The following is an 18,097-nucleotide window of genomic DNA, read 5'->3' as shown; positions in this document are numbered from 1 at the left end:
CCCCCCCCACCCCGAGAAATATACAATTAACACCCTTTGTCTGATTCTCTGGTCTCCTCCCCTGCTCTATCTTTTTAAATCAGAGGATGCCTGCTTTTGATTCCAATCTCGAAGAAGGGCTCATGCCCAAAATGTTGGTTAAATATCTTTACCTCTTTTGGACATTGCGAGACCTGCTGAGTTCCTCTAGCATTTCTGTGTTTTTGCTACACAGCGTCTGCTAATTTTGTGTTTCATTTTTTACTGAACACCCCTGTGGGAGTAATGTTAGCTGAGGACAGCAACAATTGAAGAAGGAATGGTTTTAGTATTTCAGTGAGATGGTAATTCATTGGTGGTCTTCGAATCGTGGCCATATTCTCAGTAATGCCAACATTTGCCAAAATCATACCAAAACGGCAGTATTTTCTGGGCCCCTGGCAGAAATAGCAATTACTGAGGTCTTTCCTCCATGGCATGTTGCTAAATAATTTTTTTTTTGTAATTCCAATTTTTTTTTACACAATTGAAAACAAATTTAAATCAAAATAAACAATTGGAGATTCCGCCATAATCTTGTGTGTTCATCCCCATCTTTCTATTCCTGTGCATTGCTACCAAAAAAAAATCAGGTTTTTTTTGCTTCCTGGTTTCCTTTTTGTTGGAAGTTTTCAATGTGATTGGTTAATCAGTCTCAGGTGACATCACCATTTTTTTCCCCAAGTGATTTCATACGCTGAAATCAGATGAGATCAAAGTGGTGAAAGCGGAAATTCACAGCAGAGATAGGACCAGATTTTTAAGGCTGACCTGTATGGAATCCCATCATCAATAACTGCAAAATATTGATCAGATTTTAAGAGCTCCATTTTTGGGACTCAAATTGTAAATTCTCTCTCTGTGCAACAAGAAACTAACAGCATCCTATTTCAATTATTAAACCGCTGGACCATCAGAGGAGATCATTTACTTTGGTTAAGTTGTATTCTCCCATTTTCCAGTCATTTGGGGTCAGATGTTTATCCTCTCCATTCCTTATATTGCTTTGGATTTCTCCTTCTGTGTTCTTGCTATGACTTGCTGAGTGTTATCCTTAATGTGATGACATACATGGTTCGAGCACGTCAGCATGCTGGTAATCCTTTTGAATTGTGTCACGTTGGGAATGTTCCAGCCATGTGAAGATGTAAAGTGTCAATCAGAGAGATGCACCATACTTCAGGTAAGATGTCCCATTTTTGGTTTTGTAAAGTGAAAATGAAAACAAGTCACCACAGTGCAACAGGAGAAGGGTTACTCAAATCCTCAAATGCAAAAGAGGTAAAACGCTTTGGTTTGATGAGGCAAAAGTAAAAGCTATTATATTTCTACCTTTTGCAGCTCTTCTCTGCAATAGTCTATAATATGCGCAGAGAATGATTTATTACTTAAACGAATGTTACACGAGAATGTAATCTTGCAAAAATGTAAATATTTTTAAAACTCTAGTTTTGCATCAACAGGCCTTCGATGACTTTATTTTTGCATTTTTTGCCGTGGAAATGGTCACAAAGATGGTGGCTCTCGGTATATTTGGGCAGAAGTGTTACCTGGGAGATACGTGGAACCGTCTGGATTTCTTCATTGTAATGGCAGGGTTAGTAATTTATTTCCTGCGCAACGGATCTGTGTTAGTATTAATCCTTAGTTTAATGTTAAAACTATATTTTATCTAGATATGGTTTAATCAGTTAGTTTTGGGTGGGCAGGGCTCATCTACATTCGACAGGTACACACATTTCTTTTCAGCTGTTAGCTGGCTTCAGCACAGAGACAACACATTAGCATTTTAAACACGATGGAAGACAGAAGCCAGTTTGAGACAGAATGGCTGTCGATTGAAGTTGGAGTCAAGAGAAGAAAGGATTTATGATGGTTTTTGAGATACTGGAAACAATGGGTGTTATCTCAGAAACACCCGAGTAAATGCACAGCCATTTGTATCTATATGGATAGACATCATGGAGGCACAAGTGGACAGATATGTTTTAGCACATACATGTGAAAAGACATTATGAACTTCAAAGATGGAAATGATGTCACATGCCATGTGACATGAGAGATTTGGACATTCTGAATCAGTTTCAGAAGTTAAGACCCTGTGTGAAGCATACAGGAGTTGGAACCTTGTGAAAGACAGGGTTGAATTACTGAATAGGTGTTGTTATGTGTTACTCCTAATAAAAGGAGAATACAGAAAATAAGTGGATTTCAAAAGGAAACCCACTTTCTGACTGCTCTTTTGAAAATAAAGAGTGCAGCCTCATCGTGGAATAAAACCATGAAACTTAAGTAAACTGAAGAAGAAGAAGAAAAACTTCACTTCCTAGAAAGACAGGACTTGTATTATTGTATTCACAGGAGATACAACCTAAGTGGCTTTTAGATAAGTCAGCCCACTGAAGGACAACTCATCGAAAGAATTGTGAGTTTAAAGAGGCCTAAAGATATGATGTTTAAAAGCACTTTATAATTATTTCTGACCTACGAGCAAGACCAAAATAATGTTGAAGTTTTAAAATCGATTTTTAAGAGTTTGGGACTTTAACACACACACATATTTACATTTGTGCATAGTGGGGTTAAATTTAGAGTTTAAGTTCGAGATAAGTAAGAAATGTCATATTATTTTGAATTTACCATTGTCTGGTGAATTTTTGCCTCTGCTGTTCTTTTGACAGAGCTACAAAGTCCCTTTAAGTCCCAACAAAATTGAGAGGGTTCATGACAACAGAGAAACTAAATCAATCTATTGCATGTTCATGGAATTTTGTTGGGAAGAAGGACACTTGTAGAAGCCTGATGAATTTTAAAATCAAGTTAATGAAAGCCCTTTTAATTATTTCATTTTCAGCAGAATTTAGTTTTCCACAAATAACATATGACAAATATCATTTTTACAGGTAGCCTGGCATTGAATCACATTTTGTATTTGCCTTGGAAGGTGAATGTCCCATAAGTTCATCTTTCACAAATGCCTTCCTGGTCCCATCCCTGCAATTCTTGGAGTATTTAGATTGCCTGAGACTTTTCTTGTCTCTGAACATTTTGTGTTTTAGCCCTGTGAATGCCACTGGCTTGCCTTATTTTTCTGAATCTGAGGTATTCCAAAAGAGTCCTCACCAATCTCCAAGTACATGCAGCCTTGACATAACATGGTTGTTGGGGGATAACATTTGTACCAGCATTGAAGGTTTGGTGCATTACAAATGAAACTAATGCTCACTTAATTTGGAGCCCCTCTTTGGAGATCCGCAATTAAGTTCCATTTCCATGATGTGACTCCATATTACAATTCCCTCATTCAGCAGAAAGTTATCTAATTGGTGCTCAAGCACTTGCATGCAAACTTCCTGGGGAGATTTCTCCTCAGTCCACCCACATTCAATCTCCTTGGTTGTATCCCACAACTGCAATTTGTTCCACACAACCCCAGCACTGGAATGTCGACCCTGTTGCAGAATGTATTGCTCCCTCCTCAGCTGTGCCTTTGTCAGATAGATTTTCACAAAAGTCTTTGATGTTCTGTTGTGAATAATACTGCTACAGCTGCTACGAGCAAAGCCTGACCAAGGCCCTCCACTGGCTGGATATTTGCTCCCATCATCACCAAAGGTTCATGTGTAACTTCAAAAAACATTCACAATGTTAAACTTACATTTTTTTAACCTATTAGTGATATTAAATCTTTTTATTTATTGTTCTTGATTTGTTCTGAATGATATTGTTTTTGATTTTACTTTTGTCTGATACCAGGGGCTTTTCTGCAATAAAGTCAGTAAAGGTAGACAGCTCAACAGCATAATTATTCCTTACTGGACAACAGACCCATCCCTGTTTTGACCCTCCAGTGTGTAACACCTCACAATACTGGATCAAACTCTATCTGCCTTTTCTCTGTCCATGTTTGTAATTGATCCATATCCTGTTCTAAACTTCAATAGCTCTCTCCACTGTCCACAAATCTTTGTGTCATCTGTAAACTTACTATCCCATGCACCTACTTATGTTCTCACCCAAGCTCATTTATCCATGTCACAAAGAGCAGAGATTATCACACCGATTCCCGAAGAACACCACTAGTCACAGATCTCCAGCCAGAATTACACCTTTCCACACTACCTTGCCCAAACACGTTCATTATATATCTTTACCTCTTACAGATTCTGCGAGACCAGCTGAGTTCCTCCCAACATTTTTTTTTAGTACAATCACAGCATCTGTAACTTTTGTTTTTCACTCCTTTCTTTCCACCACCTGCTATGCACCAGCCAATTCTGAATCCAGATATTAATTTACCATGAATCCCCTGCAAAGGTACCTTCTGGATCAGCCAACCGTGAGGGACCTTGTCAAATCCCTTGCTGTAACACACAAGCATAAATTCCTGTAAAACCACATTTTATGCTTTTTTCCCCCTTTTTTTAAACTAATGATTTTTATTTCCCATGGAAGGTTCATAAAGGCAACAGACTATAAATTACATGTTGACAATAACAGCACAAAAACGATTAACATTTTTTGTTTAACATTCCTCTGGCATTTCAGTAGGAGGGACATTAACTCATTTATTTTGTTTTGTGTCATTCAAGTTTTATTTTTAATTTCTTAAGTACCTGACTGTCTAAGCAAAAACTTTAATGCAAAAGGCCAACACATAAAATGAAGGAACAGTTCTCATCACCTTTGTAACTCCTTCGGTAGTATCTAAATTGGCCATTCTCAATGGAGGGGGGGGGGCCTCAACTCATTTAATTAAATACCTTGTTTTCTTTTCACCTCATGTAACCTTCTGCCCTATTCATTCATACTGACCAAGTTGGCATTCTGGGCTAGTCCCATTTGCCTGCAATTGGCCCTTATCCTTCCCAGCCCTTCCTATTTGTACATCCGTCCAAGTGTCTTTTGAACATGATAGTTTCCTCTGGCAGCTCGTTGCAGATATGGACCATCCTCCTACTGCAGGAGTTGCCCATCAGGTTTCTCTTCAATCTTTCCCCTCTCATCTTAGCCCTATTAAGCCATCTCGTTGTAGTGTCACTTGTCCTCGGGATAAAGACTGTGAGCATTCACTTTGCCTGTGCCCCTCATGTGATTTAAGATCATTCCTCAGTCTCATACCCTCTTGGGAATAAAGACCTAGCCCATTCAACCTCTCTCTGTTACTCAAGTTCTCCCATTGCTAACAACCTCCCAGTGAATTTTATCGGCACCTCTTCCAGTTTGTCAGTATCCTTCCGATAGCTGGACGACTGTAACTGCACACAGTAAGGCAAGTGTGGGTTCACCTATTCTGTGCCCAGCTCTATCATGAAGCTCCAGTTTTTGCACTCATTACCTCGCCTAATGAAGGCAGGTGTGCCCAATGCCTCCTTCACCATCCTGTCCACCTGAGTCACCACTTTCATGGAACTGTGCACCTGTACATCAAGTTCTTCAACCCTACCCAGATCCTGCCATTTATAGTGCAAGCCCTACCTTAGTTGACTTACAATAATAACTTGGAGCAGAATTAGTCCATTTAGCCTATCGAATCCTAGAACATCACAGCACAGTACAGGCCCTTCAGCCCATGATTTGTTCCAACCTATATATTACTACCAAAAAAACTACTAAAACCTTGCTACTTCGTAACCCTCTATTTTTCTTTCATCCATGTGCCTGTCTAAGTCTCTTAATTGCTCAGAATGTTTCAGCCTCCACCACCACCCCTGGCAAGGCATTCCAAGCACCCGCAACTCTGTGTTTTTAAAAAAAATATATCCCTGATGACTCCCCTAAACTTTCCTCCCTTTTCTTTGTGCACACGTCTTCTAGTGTTTCCTGATCCTGCCCTTGGGAACAGGTGCTGGCTGTCCACCCTATCTATGCCTCTCATAATCCTGCAGACCTCTATCAAATCTCCTCTGATCCTTCTACAATCCAAAGAGAGAAGTCCCAGCTCTGTTAAACTTGCCTCATAATGTTTGTTTTCCAATTCAGACAATATCCTGATAAATCTCTCTATCCTCTCCATAGCTTCCACATCCTTCTTTTCATGAGATGACCAGAACTGAACACAATACTCTAAGTGTGGTCTCACCAGGGATTTGTAGAGCTGCAAAATGACCTCTTGACTTTTGAACTTGATCCCCTTATTAACGACGTCCAAGATACCATCAGCCTTCTTAACGATCTTATCAACCTGCATGGTAACCTTGAGCGATCTATGGATTTGGACCCCAAGAACCCTTTGTTCCTCCAGACTGTTAAGTATCTGACCATTAACCCTGTACTCAGCCATCAGGTTTGACCTTTCAAAAGTTATCACCTCTTACTTACCCAGAGTCTGCTCCGCCATTCAAATCACAGCTGACCAAAGTGCAGCACCTCATGCTTGCCGCTTCTTGGGTCACCTTCCCAACTGCTCTGGATCCTGTTGTAAGCTTGCATATCCTTCTACAGGGTCCACTCCATGTTGGTATCATCTGCAGATTTACTAGTCGTGTTAATTAGATTACCATCTAAGTTGTCACTATAGATGCCAAACAACAGTAGACTGCAGGGGCCCCACCACTAGTCGCAGGCATCCAAACAGAAAAGCCTCCAGTGTCCACGGCCCTCTATCCTCTTAGCTGAATCCAGGACAGCGTGGTTAGCGCAGCGCTATTACAAACACCATTGTTCCATTAACAATGGCGTGAAGCAAGGCTGTGTTCTCGCACCAACCCTCTTTTCAATCTTCTTCAGCATGATGCTGAACCAAGCCATGAAAGACCCCAACAATGAAGACGCTGTTTACATCCGGTACCGCACGGATGGCAGTCTCTTCAATCTGAGGCGCCTGCAAGCTCACACCAAGACACAAGAGAAACTTGTCCGTGAACTACTCTTTGCAGATGATGCCGCTTTAGTTGCCCATTCAGAGCCAGCTCTTCAGCGCTTGACGTCCTGCTTTGCGGAAACTGCCAAAATGTTTGGCCTGGAAGTCAGCCTGAAGAAAACTGAGGTCCTCCGTCAGCCAGCTCCCCACCATGACTACCAGCCCCCCCACATCTCCATCGGGCACACAAAACTCAAAACGGTCAACCAGTTTACCTATCTCGGCTGCACCATTTCATCAGATGCAAGGATCGACAATGAGATAGACAACAGACTCGCCAAGGCAAATAGCGCCTTTGGAAGACTACACAAAAGAGTCTGGAAAAACAACCAACTGAAAAACCTCACAAAGATTAGCGTACACAGAGCCGTTGTCATTCCTACACTCCTGTTCGGCACCGAATCATGGGTCCTCTACTGGCATCACCTACGGCTCCTAGAACGCTTCCACCAGCGTTGTCTCTGCTCCATCCTCAACATTCATTGGAGCGACTTCATCCCTAACATCGAAGTACACATTTATGCCAGAGCCCCTTCGATTTTTGTTGATCAGGGAAAAAAATAAATTGACACGAATTAAGAAGACAATGAGTTTGTTGTGTTTTTTTAATGGTTATTCCAATTGTTGTAATTCAGTGGTTCTCAACCTTTTTCTTTCCACTCACATCCCACTTTAAGTCATCCCTAGCCATCGGTGCTAGGTAAGGGATTGCTTAAGGTGGTATGTGGGTTGGAAGGGAAGGTCGAGAATCACTGCTCTGGACTCAATTGTTACTGAAATATTTTGCTTGAGAAAAATTGCCATTGGCCCATTTTCTTTGTAGTTCTGAAACCGTGCACATAGCGAGTTCATTAGATGCTATTAAAACAGTGGTTTTCAATTTTTTTCTTTCCACTCACATCCCACTTTAAGTAATCCCTGTGATTAGTAAAGGATTGCTTAAGGTGGTATGTAGGTGGAACGAAAAAGTTTGAAAACCACTGTTTTAATCGTCCCTCATTGACTCGTTACATGCGAGGTTTCATAACTCCAAAGGAAATGGGCCAATGACAATTTTTCTCAAGCAAAATATTTCGGTAACAATCAGGTCTAGAGCAGTTGTTCTCAACCTTCCCTTCCCACTCATGAACCACCCTAAGCAATCCCTTATTAATCACAGAGCACCGATGGCAGCGGGATGACTTAATGTGGGATGTGAGTGGAAAGAAAATGGTTGAGAACCACTGCTATAATTACTTTTGGTATCAGAAATATTACTAGATCGTGTCTGGAATAGTTATTACTCCGTTAATTACACAGGAGGCATGGTTAGCTCAACACCTTTACAGTACCAGTGATCAAGACCGGGCCAGGGTTCAAATCCCGTACTGTCTGTAAGGAGTTTGTCCATTCTCCCTGTGTCTGCAAGGGTTTTCTCCCAGGGCTCTGGTTTCCTCCCACCCTTCAAAATCATTCTGGGGAAGGGGGAGTGTAAATTGGGGGTCATGACTGAAATGGCCTGTTACCGTGCTGTATGTCTAAAAAAAATTAAAAATATAAGGTAACCAGCATGTCCAATAGCATCAATAAATATGCTTTGACGGTTGTTTGTGATCTTGGCAGGAAGGTCCATTTTGAGCACTCATTGCCAGGGAATTCCCCCTGGTGTTTGGCTGCACTTCATCTGTGTGCATTTTAATGGGCAATTCTAGTGACAGAGAAATTTGTCAAAAGAAGCTATCTACTTATTTCCCCACAACATAACTTACCGCAGGAATGTGGTGATTCTGATATGTATGTCTTCTTGGTTTTAGGATGCTGGAATATTCACTGGACGGACACAACGTGAGTCTCTCAGCCATACGAACAGTTCGAGTTCTCAGGCCACTCAGAGCCATTAACAGAGTTCCTAGTAAGTTTAGAATCGCCCTTCATTTTTCAGAATTGATGTGAATGGCACTGGACAACAGTTTTTTTTCAAAAAAGTTGTTTCCTGAACAAATTGCCGACGATTTGGAAAATATTTTCACTGAAGGCACAGATGGGTTTTAACTAATTTTACTGAACCAAATTTACATTTTTGCATCATTTTATTCATAGCTCCTCAATTAAGGCGAGAACTAGACAAGAATCTTGCTCCTAATTGTCTTGTTGTTAGCAGTTCTAAAGATAAAGAGAATAAACTTCGCATAATTACTTCCAGTAACTTTTGATTTCTTCCCGTTTTGCCTGTGTATACTGTTTTCTTGTTCCCAGTTGAAATGATGCAATCAGATTCTGACTGAGATGAGGCGCGGTTTGCACATATGAGCGCTGCTGTGTGAATAATTTTGACGCAAAGTCCACACACTGTACAACAGGCTTTAATAAGCTTAAACTTGTACACACCAGTCTTAGTATCTTTGCTGGCTCCATGTGTCCCTGAAGGGGCCGGCTCGAGTCTTTATAAGGGCTGGTGGGGCCAGTTGCTTACCTGTGGTATAGTGGTTTCCCCCTCCAGTAGGCTGGTAGGAGTGAGGCCAGTGTAGTGGTTATATCACCACAGCTTAGTGGTTCGCTCAGCACTATTGCAGTGTCACAACCTGGGTTCAATCCCCAAACTGTAAGGAGTTTGTACATTCTCCCCGTGTCTCCTTGCATTTCCTTTGGATGCCACCCTCCAAACATAAGGGGGGTTATAGATGAATTGAGGTAATTGAGCACCATGTTTTTGTGGTCCAGAAGGACCTATAACTGTGCTTTATGTCTTAAATTTTTAAAAAATCTCCAAACTTTATGAAGAATTGAAAACTTTTCTTTAAATTAAGAGAGCTTCCAAAATTTAAGTTGTGATAACTATTCTGGTATCAAAACAGCTATTCTTAAAGCTACTGCAGGAATTGAACAGCAGCTTATAAGCTTTTAAAAAGCAAATTGACATTTCATTAGATTTATAACTAGATGTTGTTATTATAAGATTGTCATTTAATGATACAACAGGGAATCCAAAGGAAACTGCTTTCATCACAGAATGGACAAGAGTACAGGAGGTAGTTGGGGCGTACGGTATGGATGTGGAGGAAGCTGGAATTGGAGGACTGTAATGTTGCTAGGGTTTCGATGAGGCAATGTTCAATTGCTGGCATTAATTGGTTTCATCTATCATCTCCCTGCATGTCATATATCCAATGTCATTTTAAAACTCTTGTGTTGCAAATGTTAAAGGTGAATGTGTAATTCTAATTTGTAGATGGATGGTGATGGATTTGTGGATGTGCGGGGCACTCCCTCTTCCCGCCGCACCTTTTCTTCCTGTAATGAGGATGTCCAGTCAGCCTCTCAAAACAACAATCCTGGGGGAAGTATCTCTTTCCCATTACTGCTTTCAGCACCTTGTACAGTGCACACTGGGGCTTTATTGTTATGTTGAACAAAATATTGGAGTGTGAGGTGCAAGAGGTAGATGCCAAAGAGTTCCCTTGTTTTCTCTGAAGTGAATTTGAAAAGCAATTCAGGAAAATGAAAATGTGATTCAGTGATGGTGTTTCCTGCTGCTGCCTGTGTGTCAGTTTCTTCCTTTCCATGCTGAAAATTGTACATGATTTTCTTTTTTTCCTGGAAACACTGGTGATTATGTTATTCCCTTGAGCATTAATTACGTTAACTAAAATGGGCTCTGCATTTGAGGTGACCTGTGCAATGAAGTGGTGAGGAAGCAAAGGGTAAATTACATTTAACAAAGAACTAACAGTGCAGAGGAGGACAAAAGAAGTGAAGTCAAAACACCGAAATGCTGGAGAAACTCAGCTGCTCACACAGCGTCCCTTAGAGGTGAAGGTATATTGCCGAAGTTTCGGTCCTGAGCCCTTCCTCAATGTATGTGAGAAAAGTCAACATCTGAATTAAAGACTTGGGACATAAAGGGGGAAGAATGGGAAAGGGGGTGGGTGGTAGGGGAACGAGTGTTAATTGGATATAATAAGAGGAAATGTGAGAATTTGATTTTGGCTCCTGCCCCTTATTTTGGATTTCACCCACCCCTTCCCCTCCAGCACTATCCTTTCCTCTTGCTCTGCCTCTCCCTCTCTTCCCTTTTCCATCCGTCTCCTTTTCCCAGAAAATGTTATTTATAGTTTTGTGAACTTGTGTTATAGGGGAACAATCCTCCCCTTTTACAGGTCATTGTTGGCTGTCGTCACTTTTCCCCCCTCTCCCCCCCCTCCAAATCCTTCATCCTTCCTCCCACTTCAACCCAGGTAAAAGCATTCAAATCCATTATTAAAAATATCGATACAAATGGATGAGGGGGAAAAAAGTGGGGTGGGAGCCGGCAGAACTTCCAAATTGTCTCCTCGTTCTCAGTATTTCTGGGCTTGTGTGATCCTGTTATTCCTACTGAGAAAGGCCCTGGGAAGGCTAATCACACCTGCATTTCGACCTGTTGCAAGTACGGCTGCCACACCTCAACAAATGTGCGATATCTCCCTCTTAAGTTGCAAGTAATTTTCTCCAGGTCCCTCTGTCTCCTTTCACAGAGTCAAAATCAATTCTCACCTTTCCTCTTATCATATCCAATTAAGACCTTTTGCCTGTTGGTCTGCACTCTTCTCTCCCCCCCCCCCCCCCCCGCCTTCCTCCCCCAGCCTTTACTTACAGATGGCAGAGCTTTTTTTACTTGTCCCTTGAGGAAGGGCTCAGGCCTGAAATGTTGGGAATGTGTAATTAACTCCTGTGCACACTGCAAGACTGGCTGAGATCCTCCAGCGTTTGACCATAATCACATCATCTATGCACTTCGGTGTTTCAAAGAACAAATGAAGACTGGAGATTTAACAGTGACTTTCACTATGTGCCTCGAAATTGCATGGAAAACAATTGCAGTGGTAAATTGATGTGGTGAATGTCTTTACATATTATAGTACCAGAAAACAATGAAATGGAGTTAGAATAAAGTGGATATTAAAGTACATTTATTTCATATGACATTGATATACAGTAAAACCCCTGGTATCTGGCACCTATGGGGATTGGTGTAATTTCCGGTTGTTTGAGATTTACTCTTTCAATTCCCAACTAATACAACAGCATTAATAATAACGTTTAAAAGACAAAAAAAACTAGACTGTACTTACAGTGAACAAACTTCACTTGCATGAATATATAAACCATAAAGCATTTTACTTTATTTTCAGTCACATCCTTTGAAAACATTTAATCGCCGTAGCGTCTGCAGGTTCCTCCCCCTCCACAGAGCCACCTGAAAGATGAGCAATAACATTATAGATAATTAGCCCCCACCTCCCCCAAATTTACAGATAAAGCCTCCCTCTGACCGGAGTGACTCTTACTAAGCAGGGATAAGGAGAACTCCCCCCCCAAAGGGCAAGTGGCATCAGACAGGTCTTCATCCTGGGCGATGCCATTGCTGTTTCACACAGCTTTATTCAAATAGCTGCTATGAGGAAAGCCCGACCAAGGCCCTCCGCTGGCTGAATACTTGCTCTCATCTTCACTAAAGGTTGACGTGTTACTTCAGAGAATATTTACAATTTAAACTCATACTTTTTATCGACTGTTATTTTCTTATTTAATTTTTTATATTTATTTTCCTCAGTTGTTTTGGCAGTGGCTTGAATTCTGGATACCAGGGATTTTACTGTATCTATGTGTAAAGTAGGAGAAAATGAAATCTCCTGTTTGTTTGGCAATAGAATATTAGAAGGATTTAAGAACCACCAAGACTGATAATAATTTACCAGTTGATCTAATTAACTTTCAGGACAGAATTTAAAGTGGAAGCAACTAGAATTTGATTTTTTGCTTGAAAGTATGTTGATTGTATCACAGATTTAATCGCACCCTTTCCGGACTGTTTAGAAATCGGTTTCAGGTTGAACAGTCTCTTTTGCAATCTTTTAAAGTAATCAACTTTTAAATTTTTTTTAAAATTTTTCACACTATGAACCATATTAACCAATATACACAATGTCATTTTCTCTCCTTTTTCCCCCCTCTCTCCCTCCTTCCCACGCCCCTCCCTACCCACTAACCTTCAACATATACAATACAATTGTATAATCAACTTGACTATACCCCCACAATAGAGGCGATTATGATTCCTGGAATCAACTTTTGAGATTAAAATTCCATTTCCTGGCAAATTTTCAGAAATAGGTTTTTATTTTATTTCAATACTTGCGACATTGACAATGCCAGGGTTTGTGAGGTTTAATGGGCCATCAGCCGTGCGTGCTATTAGTATTAATACTACCTCAAAAACAAAATATGAACAAAATTGGGCATTCTACACAAAGAATATAATTTTTGATCTGAGCTTTCAGCAAGATTACAATTCAGCCTGGAACTTCCTGTTAATTTGCACCTTAAAACATGATAAGCTAGAGCATAAAATAATTTTCCAGTGGAAATGATGCAGGAAATTCAGGAATAATTGTGCTCTGTATGGTTTTATAATGCATCTAATTTTAATTGAACTGTCATGGTCAGATGTCCAGACCTGCTGCTGCATTTTCAATGGTTCATTATTATATCTCTCCGTCAGATAAAGGCAGGAAGTGAGAGGCATAGGGCCAGAAATTAAATTTTATTTATATTGAATTATAAAATCTAAATTAATTTCTTGTGTGATGGTCAGGAGGACCGCTCCTTCAATAACAAAACGACAAAGAAGGAAAAATGTGCAGGAGATGCTGTGATTGAAGTATAAACACAGTGCTGGAGAAACTCAGATGAAGGGCTCAAGCCTGAAATGATGGTGTTTGTATCTTTACTTCTGCTATATAAAGTATACGACAACGAGATAGACAACAGACTCGCCAAGGCAAATAGCGCCTTTGGAAGACTACACAAAAGAGTCTGGAAAAACAACCAACTGAAAAACCTCACAAAGATTAGCGTATACAGAGCAGTTGTCATACCCACGCTCCTGTTCGGCTCCGAATCATGGGTCCTCTACCGGCATCACCTACGGCTCCTAGAACGCTTCCACCAGCGTTGTCTCCGCTTCATCCTCAACATTCATTGGAGCGACTTCATCCCTAACATTGAAGTACTCGAGATGGCAGAGGCCGACAGCATTGAATCCATGCTGCTGAAGACCCAACTGCGCTGGGTGGGTCATGTCTCCAGAATGGAGGACCATCGCCTTCCCAAGATCGTGTTATATGGCGAGCTCTCCACTGGCCACCGTGACAGAGGTGCACCAAAGAAGAGGTACAAAGACTGCCTAAAGAAATCTCTTGGTGCCTGCCACATTGACCACCGCCAGTGGGCTGATCTCGCCTCCAACTGTGCATCTTGGCACCTCACAGTTCGGCGAGCAGCAACCTCCTTTGAAGAAGACCGCAGAGCCCACCTCACTGACAAAAGACAAAGGAGGAAAAACCCAACACCCAACCCCAACCCACCAATTTTCCCCTGCAACCGTGTCTGCCTGTCCCGCATCGGACTTGTCAGCCACAAACGAGCCTGCAGCTGACGTGGACATTTACCCCTCCATAAATCTTCGTCCGCGAAGCCAAGCCAAAGAAAAGAAAAATAAAGTACACTGTTTGACCTGCTGTGTTTCTCCAGCATTGTGCTTTTAAAACAGCAAAGAAGACTACTTCCAAAACCCCGTCATCTACCCAGGTGTATGACTCCCAGAGAACGACTTATAATGATCCCATGATCCTCCTCTGGTCAGAAGATCTTCATCAATCTCCTGGCTACAGAAAGGTAGTTAGGCCTTGTGAGCACTGCTGTGTGAAGAATTCGTACAAAAAGTTCGTAGACTGTACAACAGGCTTTAATCAACTTAAACTTGTATACACACAATGTCTCTGTACCTTCCTGGCTTCACATGCTCGACTGCCTAGCAAAGGGGCCAGCACGGGTCTTTATAAGGCCTGGTGATTGGCAGCGGGCAGGTGGGGCTAGCTTCCCAGGTTGGCTACTTGCAGATACAGTGGTTTTCCACCCCCCACTCCCCCTGCAGTAGGCTGGTAGGAGTACAGCCAGTGTTGTGGTTGTACCACCACAGGCCTTGGAAGCCAAATGATGCCTCGGAGGGAAGATTCAGAGGCTTTGTTTCTGGTTAGGGTCCCTCAGATGTGGTTTTTCAGTCTTTCCTTTGTCCTTGAAAGCAAAAGGAGCCAAAAGGAATGTAACCGCCCACACACTTCTATTTCAACATGATGGATCTTTTTTTAACTGTTAGTTTACCATTTGGCTAAAACGCTTTTATAGGTTTTGTCGTATCAATAATTTTGTGGTGACCCATCCAATTCCAGCAGGTGAATTTCATTTACAGAAATTTTTTTTTTGAGAGTTTTGGAGTCTATCAGTCTGCTTCAAGCTCCTTTGGAATTTAAGCATCTGAAACCGAGGACTTGTGTTTATAAAAGGATTACAAATAATCAGCAAGATGCATGTTCAGTTTTTATCTTGTTCCTGATGTTATCACATCTAGAATCCTCATGCACTGTCCATATGCTGTCAAACACTTGAGGAATATGATTTTATTTTAAACACCCTAAGATCAAGAATCTTACACACGATGTTGCAATTTGAACATTTTTTTTCCTCAAACAGTGAGTTAGCATTCAAAGTCGGCTTAATTTGGTGTCTTTGTAATTAATCTGTATTAATTTGTTAAAAATAAAAGCTAATTCAATAGGGAGTTATGCCATTACATTTACTGGGACGTGCAAATATTCAAGCTGCAAGGTTCCTTTTATTGTCACATAATACATATAGATGTAATCCACATGATGTACTTCAACTTTTGCCTGCAGTGAGGCAAACAAGAAGTCAACATGAGCAAAGCCCGGTGTAACCACAGGAGAAGGAAAAGCAAAAGAGACACGATCCATGGATCCACCTGCAGCGCTACTGGCAGTTGATCCTCGTCCATCTCAATATAACCTGCCTCATCCATCAACACTCTTCCACCCCTTCTACCCCCACGATCATTCGGCAAGGGAATTTAATTGAAGACTCTGTCAGAAATGCCCCGAAGAAACCCACCATTTCTCCTGGCCCTGTTCTAAGAGCTCGCTCCCTGGGTTTGGTGTTGTGAAGAAACCCCTGGGAGTTTCAGTTCCAGATTGAATGCATGTCTTGAATTGTTTAAACCTATTTTCCAGTCAGCATTCAGAGAGTTGCTGCCCTTAAAGTGTCTCCACTGCAAAAATGCAATCCATCTCGATAAATGTCAGCTCATCTCAAAGGAATTAGTTGCAATAAAGTATAAATATTTCTTAAAGAAGCAAATTAAGGCCAGCTTTAGAGCAATTTAATTTGGAAAGATGAGGTGTCCTGTCCACGAAACTGGTAGTTTTGGTGCACTTTCACACGTACAGTGCCAAGGACCCTTTTCCTTCTGAGTAAGGAACAGATTATTTTTGCTAAATAAAGTGAAGCCTGCTAACTTTTTCCTTGTGTAAACGTCAGGTCAGATGGAGGGCAGTGTGGAGGGCTGGAATTAATCACTTAAAAAGCAAATAAGAGTAGTCCTGTTATCATTCCAGTCTAGGGGTTTTCAGACAGTCCTGTACAGTAGTGAAATAAATCATTTATAAATAACGAGATTTTGAACATTTTGTTTCGTTTTGAGTGCAAAAAAAAAGAACGAGAGCTCTCATTCCTTGTCTTTTTAGGCTGTAGTGATCAAATCATCAATTGCGTGAAACACGAAAGTCTGCAGACGCTATGATTGTTGTAAAAATACAAAAATGTCGGAGGAACTCAGAATTAATTTGGATGATAGAGAGATAGAGTCTTAGTTTGGTCACCTCTGCTGATAACTTTCTCTGGTTGGAGTGTTTACACTAAAGCTAGCCCATCGGCACCCAGTTGTACGAAGATAATGTCTAAAACTAACATGAGCTGGGCAGTCTGTCTTGGCTCATGTGCAAGCTAGTGGTTGAGGAGGGACAGCAGTCATGAAATTATGATCGAAACATAGCCTGCTCATGACAGTCTTGATGTACTCCAAGTGCTATGTGTTCACAAAGAAATGAGTGTGGCAAGGTTAGCGTAGCAGTCAGCACAATGCTATTGCATAGCCAGCGACCCGGGTTCGAATCTGACGCTTTCTGTAAGGAGTATATGCGTTCTCTCCATGTCTGCGTGGGTTTCGTCCTGATATTCCTGTTTCCTCCCACCTTCAGAAGCATATAGGGTTCATAAGTTAATTGGTGGATTTGGGTAGCATGGGCTTGTGAGCCAGAATGGCCAGTGTGTCTAAATTTAAATGTTGTGAGGGCTCCGTGAATTAGGTGCTGTAGGTGGGTTTTTCAAAAAACTTTATTTAGTTTTTTTTCAATGAGAATAAACAGATTTTTACAGAATAAGTAATCTAATAATAAAACAAACCCATTCCCTCCTCCCTCCCACAACAGATCCCTAAAGGGAAGCATTAAAAATAAACAAAAACATTCAATAATTTACAATATTACTAAATTCATATTCATGTCAGGTGTCCACATCTTAACCAAAAAATCATCATTATTCTGTAAATTATGTTATTTCCTCCATATAGATACACAACTTCAACTCATGATGCCATCGAACTACATTTAACTCCTCTTCATCTTTCCAAGACATAGCGATACATTTACGAGCAACCGTCAATGTTGGACGAATAAACGCTGTCTGAAACTTATCCAACCCCAAGTCCACTAACGGAGTAAAATAACCCAACCTCAAGTCCACTAACGGAGTAAAATAACCCAACCCCAAGTCCACTAACGGAGTAAAATAACCCAACCCCAAGTCCACTAATGGAGTAAAATAACCCAACCTCAAGTCCACTAACGGAGTAAAATAACCCAACCCCAAGTCCACTAACGGAGTAAAATAACCCAACCCCAAGTCCACTAATGGAGTAAAATAATCCAACCCCAAGTCCACTAACAGAGTAAAATAACCCAACCCCAAGTCCACTAATGGAGTAAAATAACCCAACCCCAAGTCCACTAACGGAGTAAAATAACCCAACCTCAAGTCCACTAACGGAGTAAAATAACCCAACCCCAAGTTCACTAACGGAGTAAAATAACCCAACCCCAAGTTCACTAACGGAGTAAAATAACCCAACCCCAAGTTCACTAACGGAGTAAAATAACCCAACCCTAAGTCCACTAATGGAGTAAAATAACCCAACCCCAAGTCCACTAACGGAGTAAAATAACCCAACCTCAAGTCCACTAACGGAGTAAAATAACCCAACCCCAAGTCCACTGATGGAGTAAAATA

General features: G+C 41.1%; 1 protein-coding gene across 1 annotated transcript in view; it reads left to right on the top strand.

Annotated features, from left to right (window-relative positions):
• Positions 1-1,093: 1,093 nt before the first annotated feature.
• cacna1ha (calcium channel, voltage-dependent, T type, alpha 1H subunit a) overlaps positions 1,094-18,097 on the top strand; it is a 206,428-nt gene continuing 189,424 nt past the window's right edge. Inside the window, exons 1-3 of the mRNA XM_069904861.1 lie at positions 1,094-1,201; positions 1,482-1,615; positions 8,674-8,771. Of these exons, the coding sequence (XP_069760962.1) occupies positions 1,109-1,201; positions 1,482-1,615; positions 8,674-8,771 (325 nt within the window). The 5' untranslated portion in view covers positions 1,094-1,108. The remainder of the gene's footprint in view (positions 1,202-1,481; positions 1,616-8,673; positions 8,772-18,097) is intronic.

Source organism: Narcine bancroftii, chromosome 12, assembly GCF_036971445.1.
Source record: "Narcine bancroftii isolate sNarBan1 chromosome 12, sNarBan1.hap1, whole genome shotgun sequence".
Lineage (NCBI taxonomy): Eukaryota > Metazoa > Chordata > Chondrichthyes > Torpediniformes > Narcinidae > Narcine > Narcine bancroftii.
Note: the sequence above shows the minus strand (reverse complement) of the source record. Positions and strands in the feature narration are given on the sequence as shown.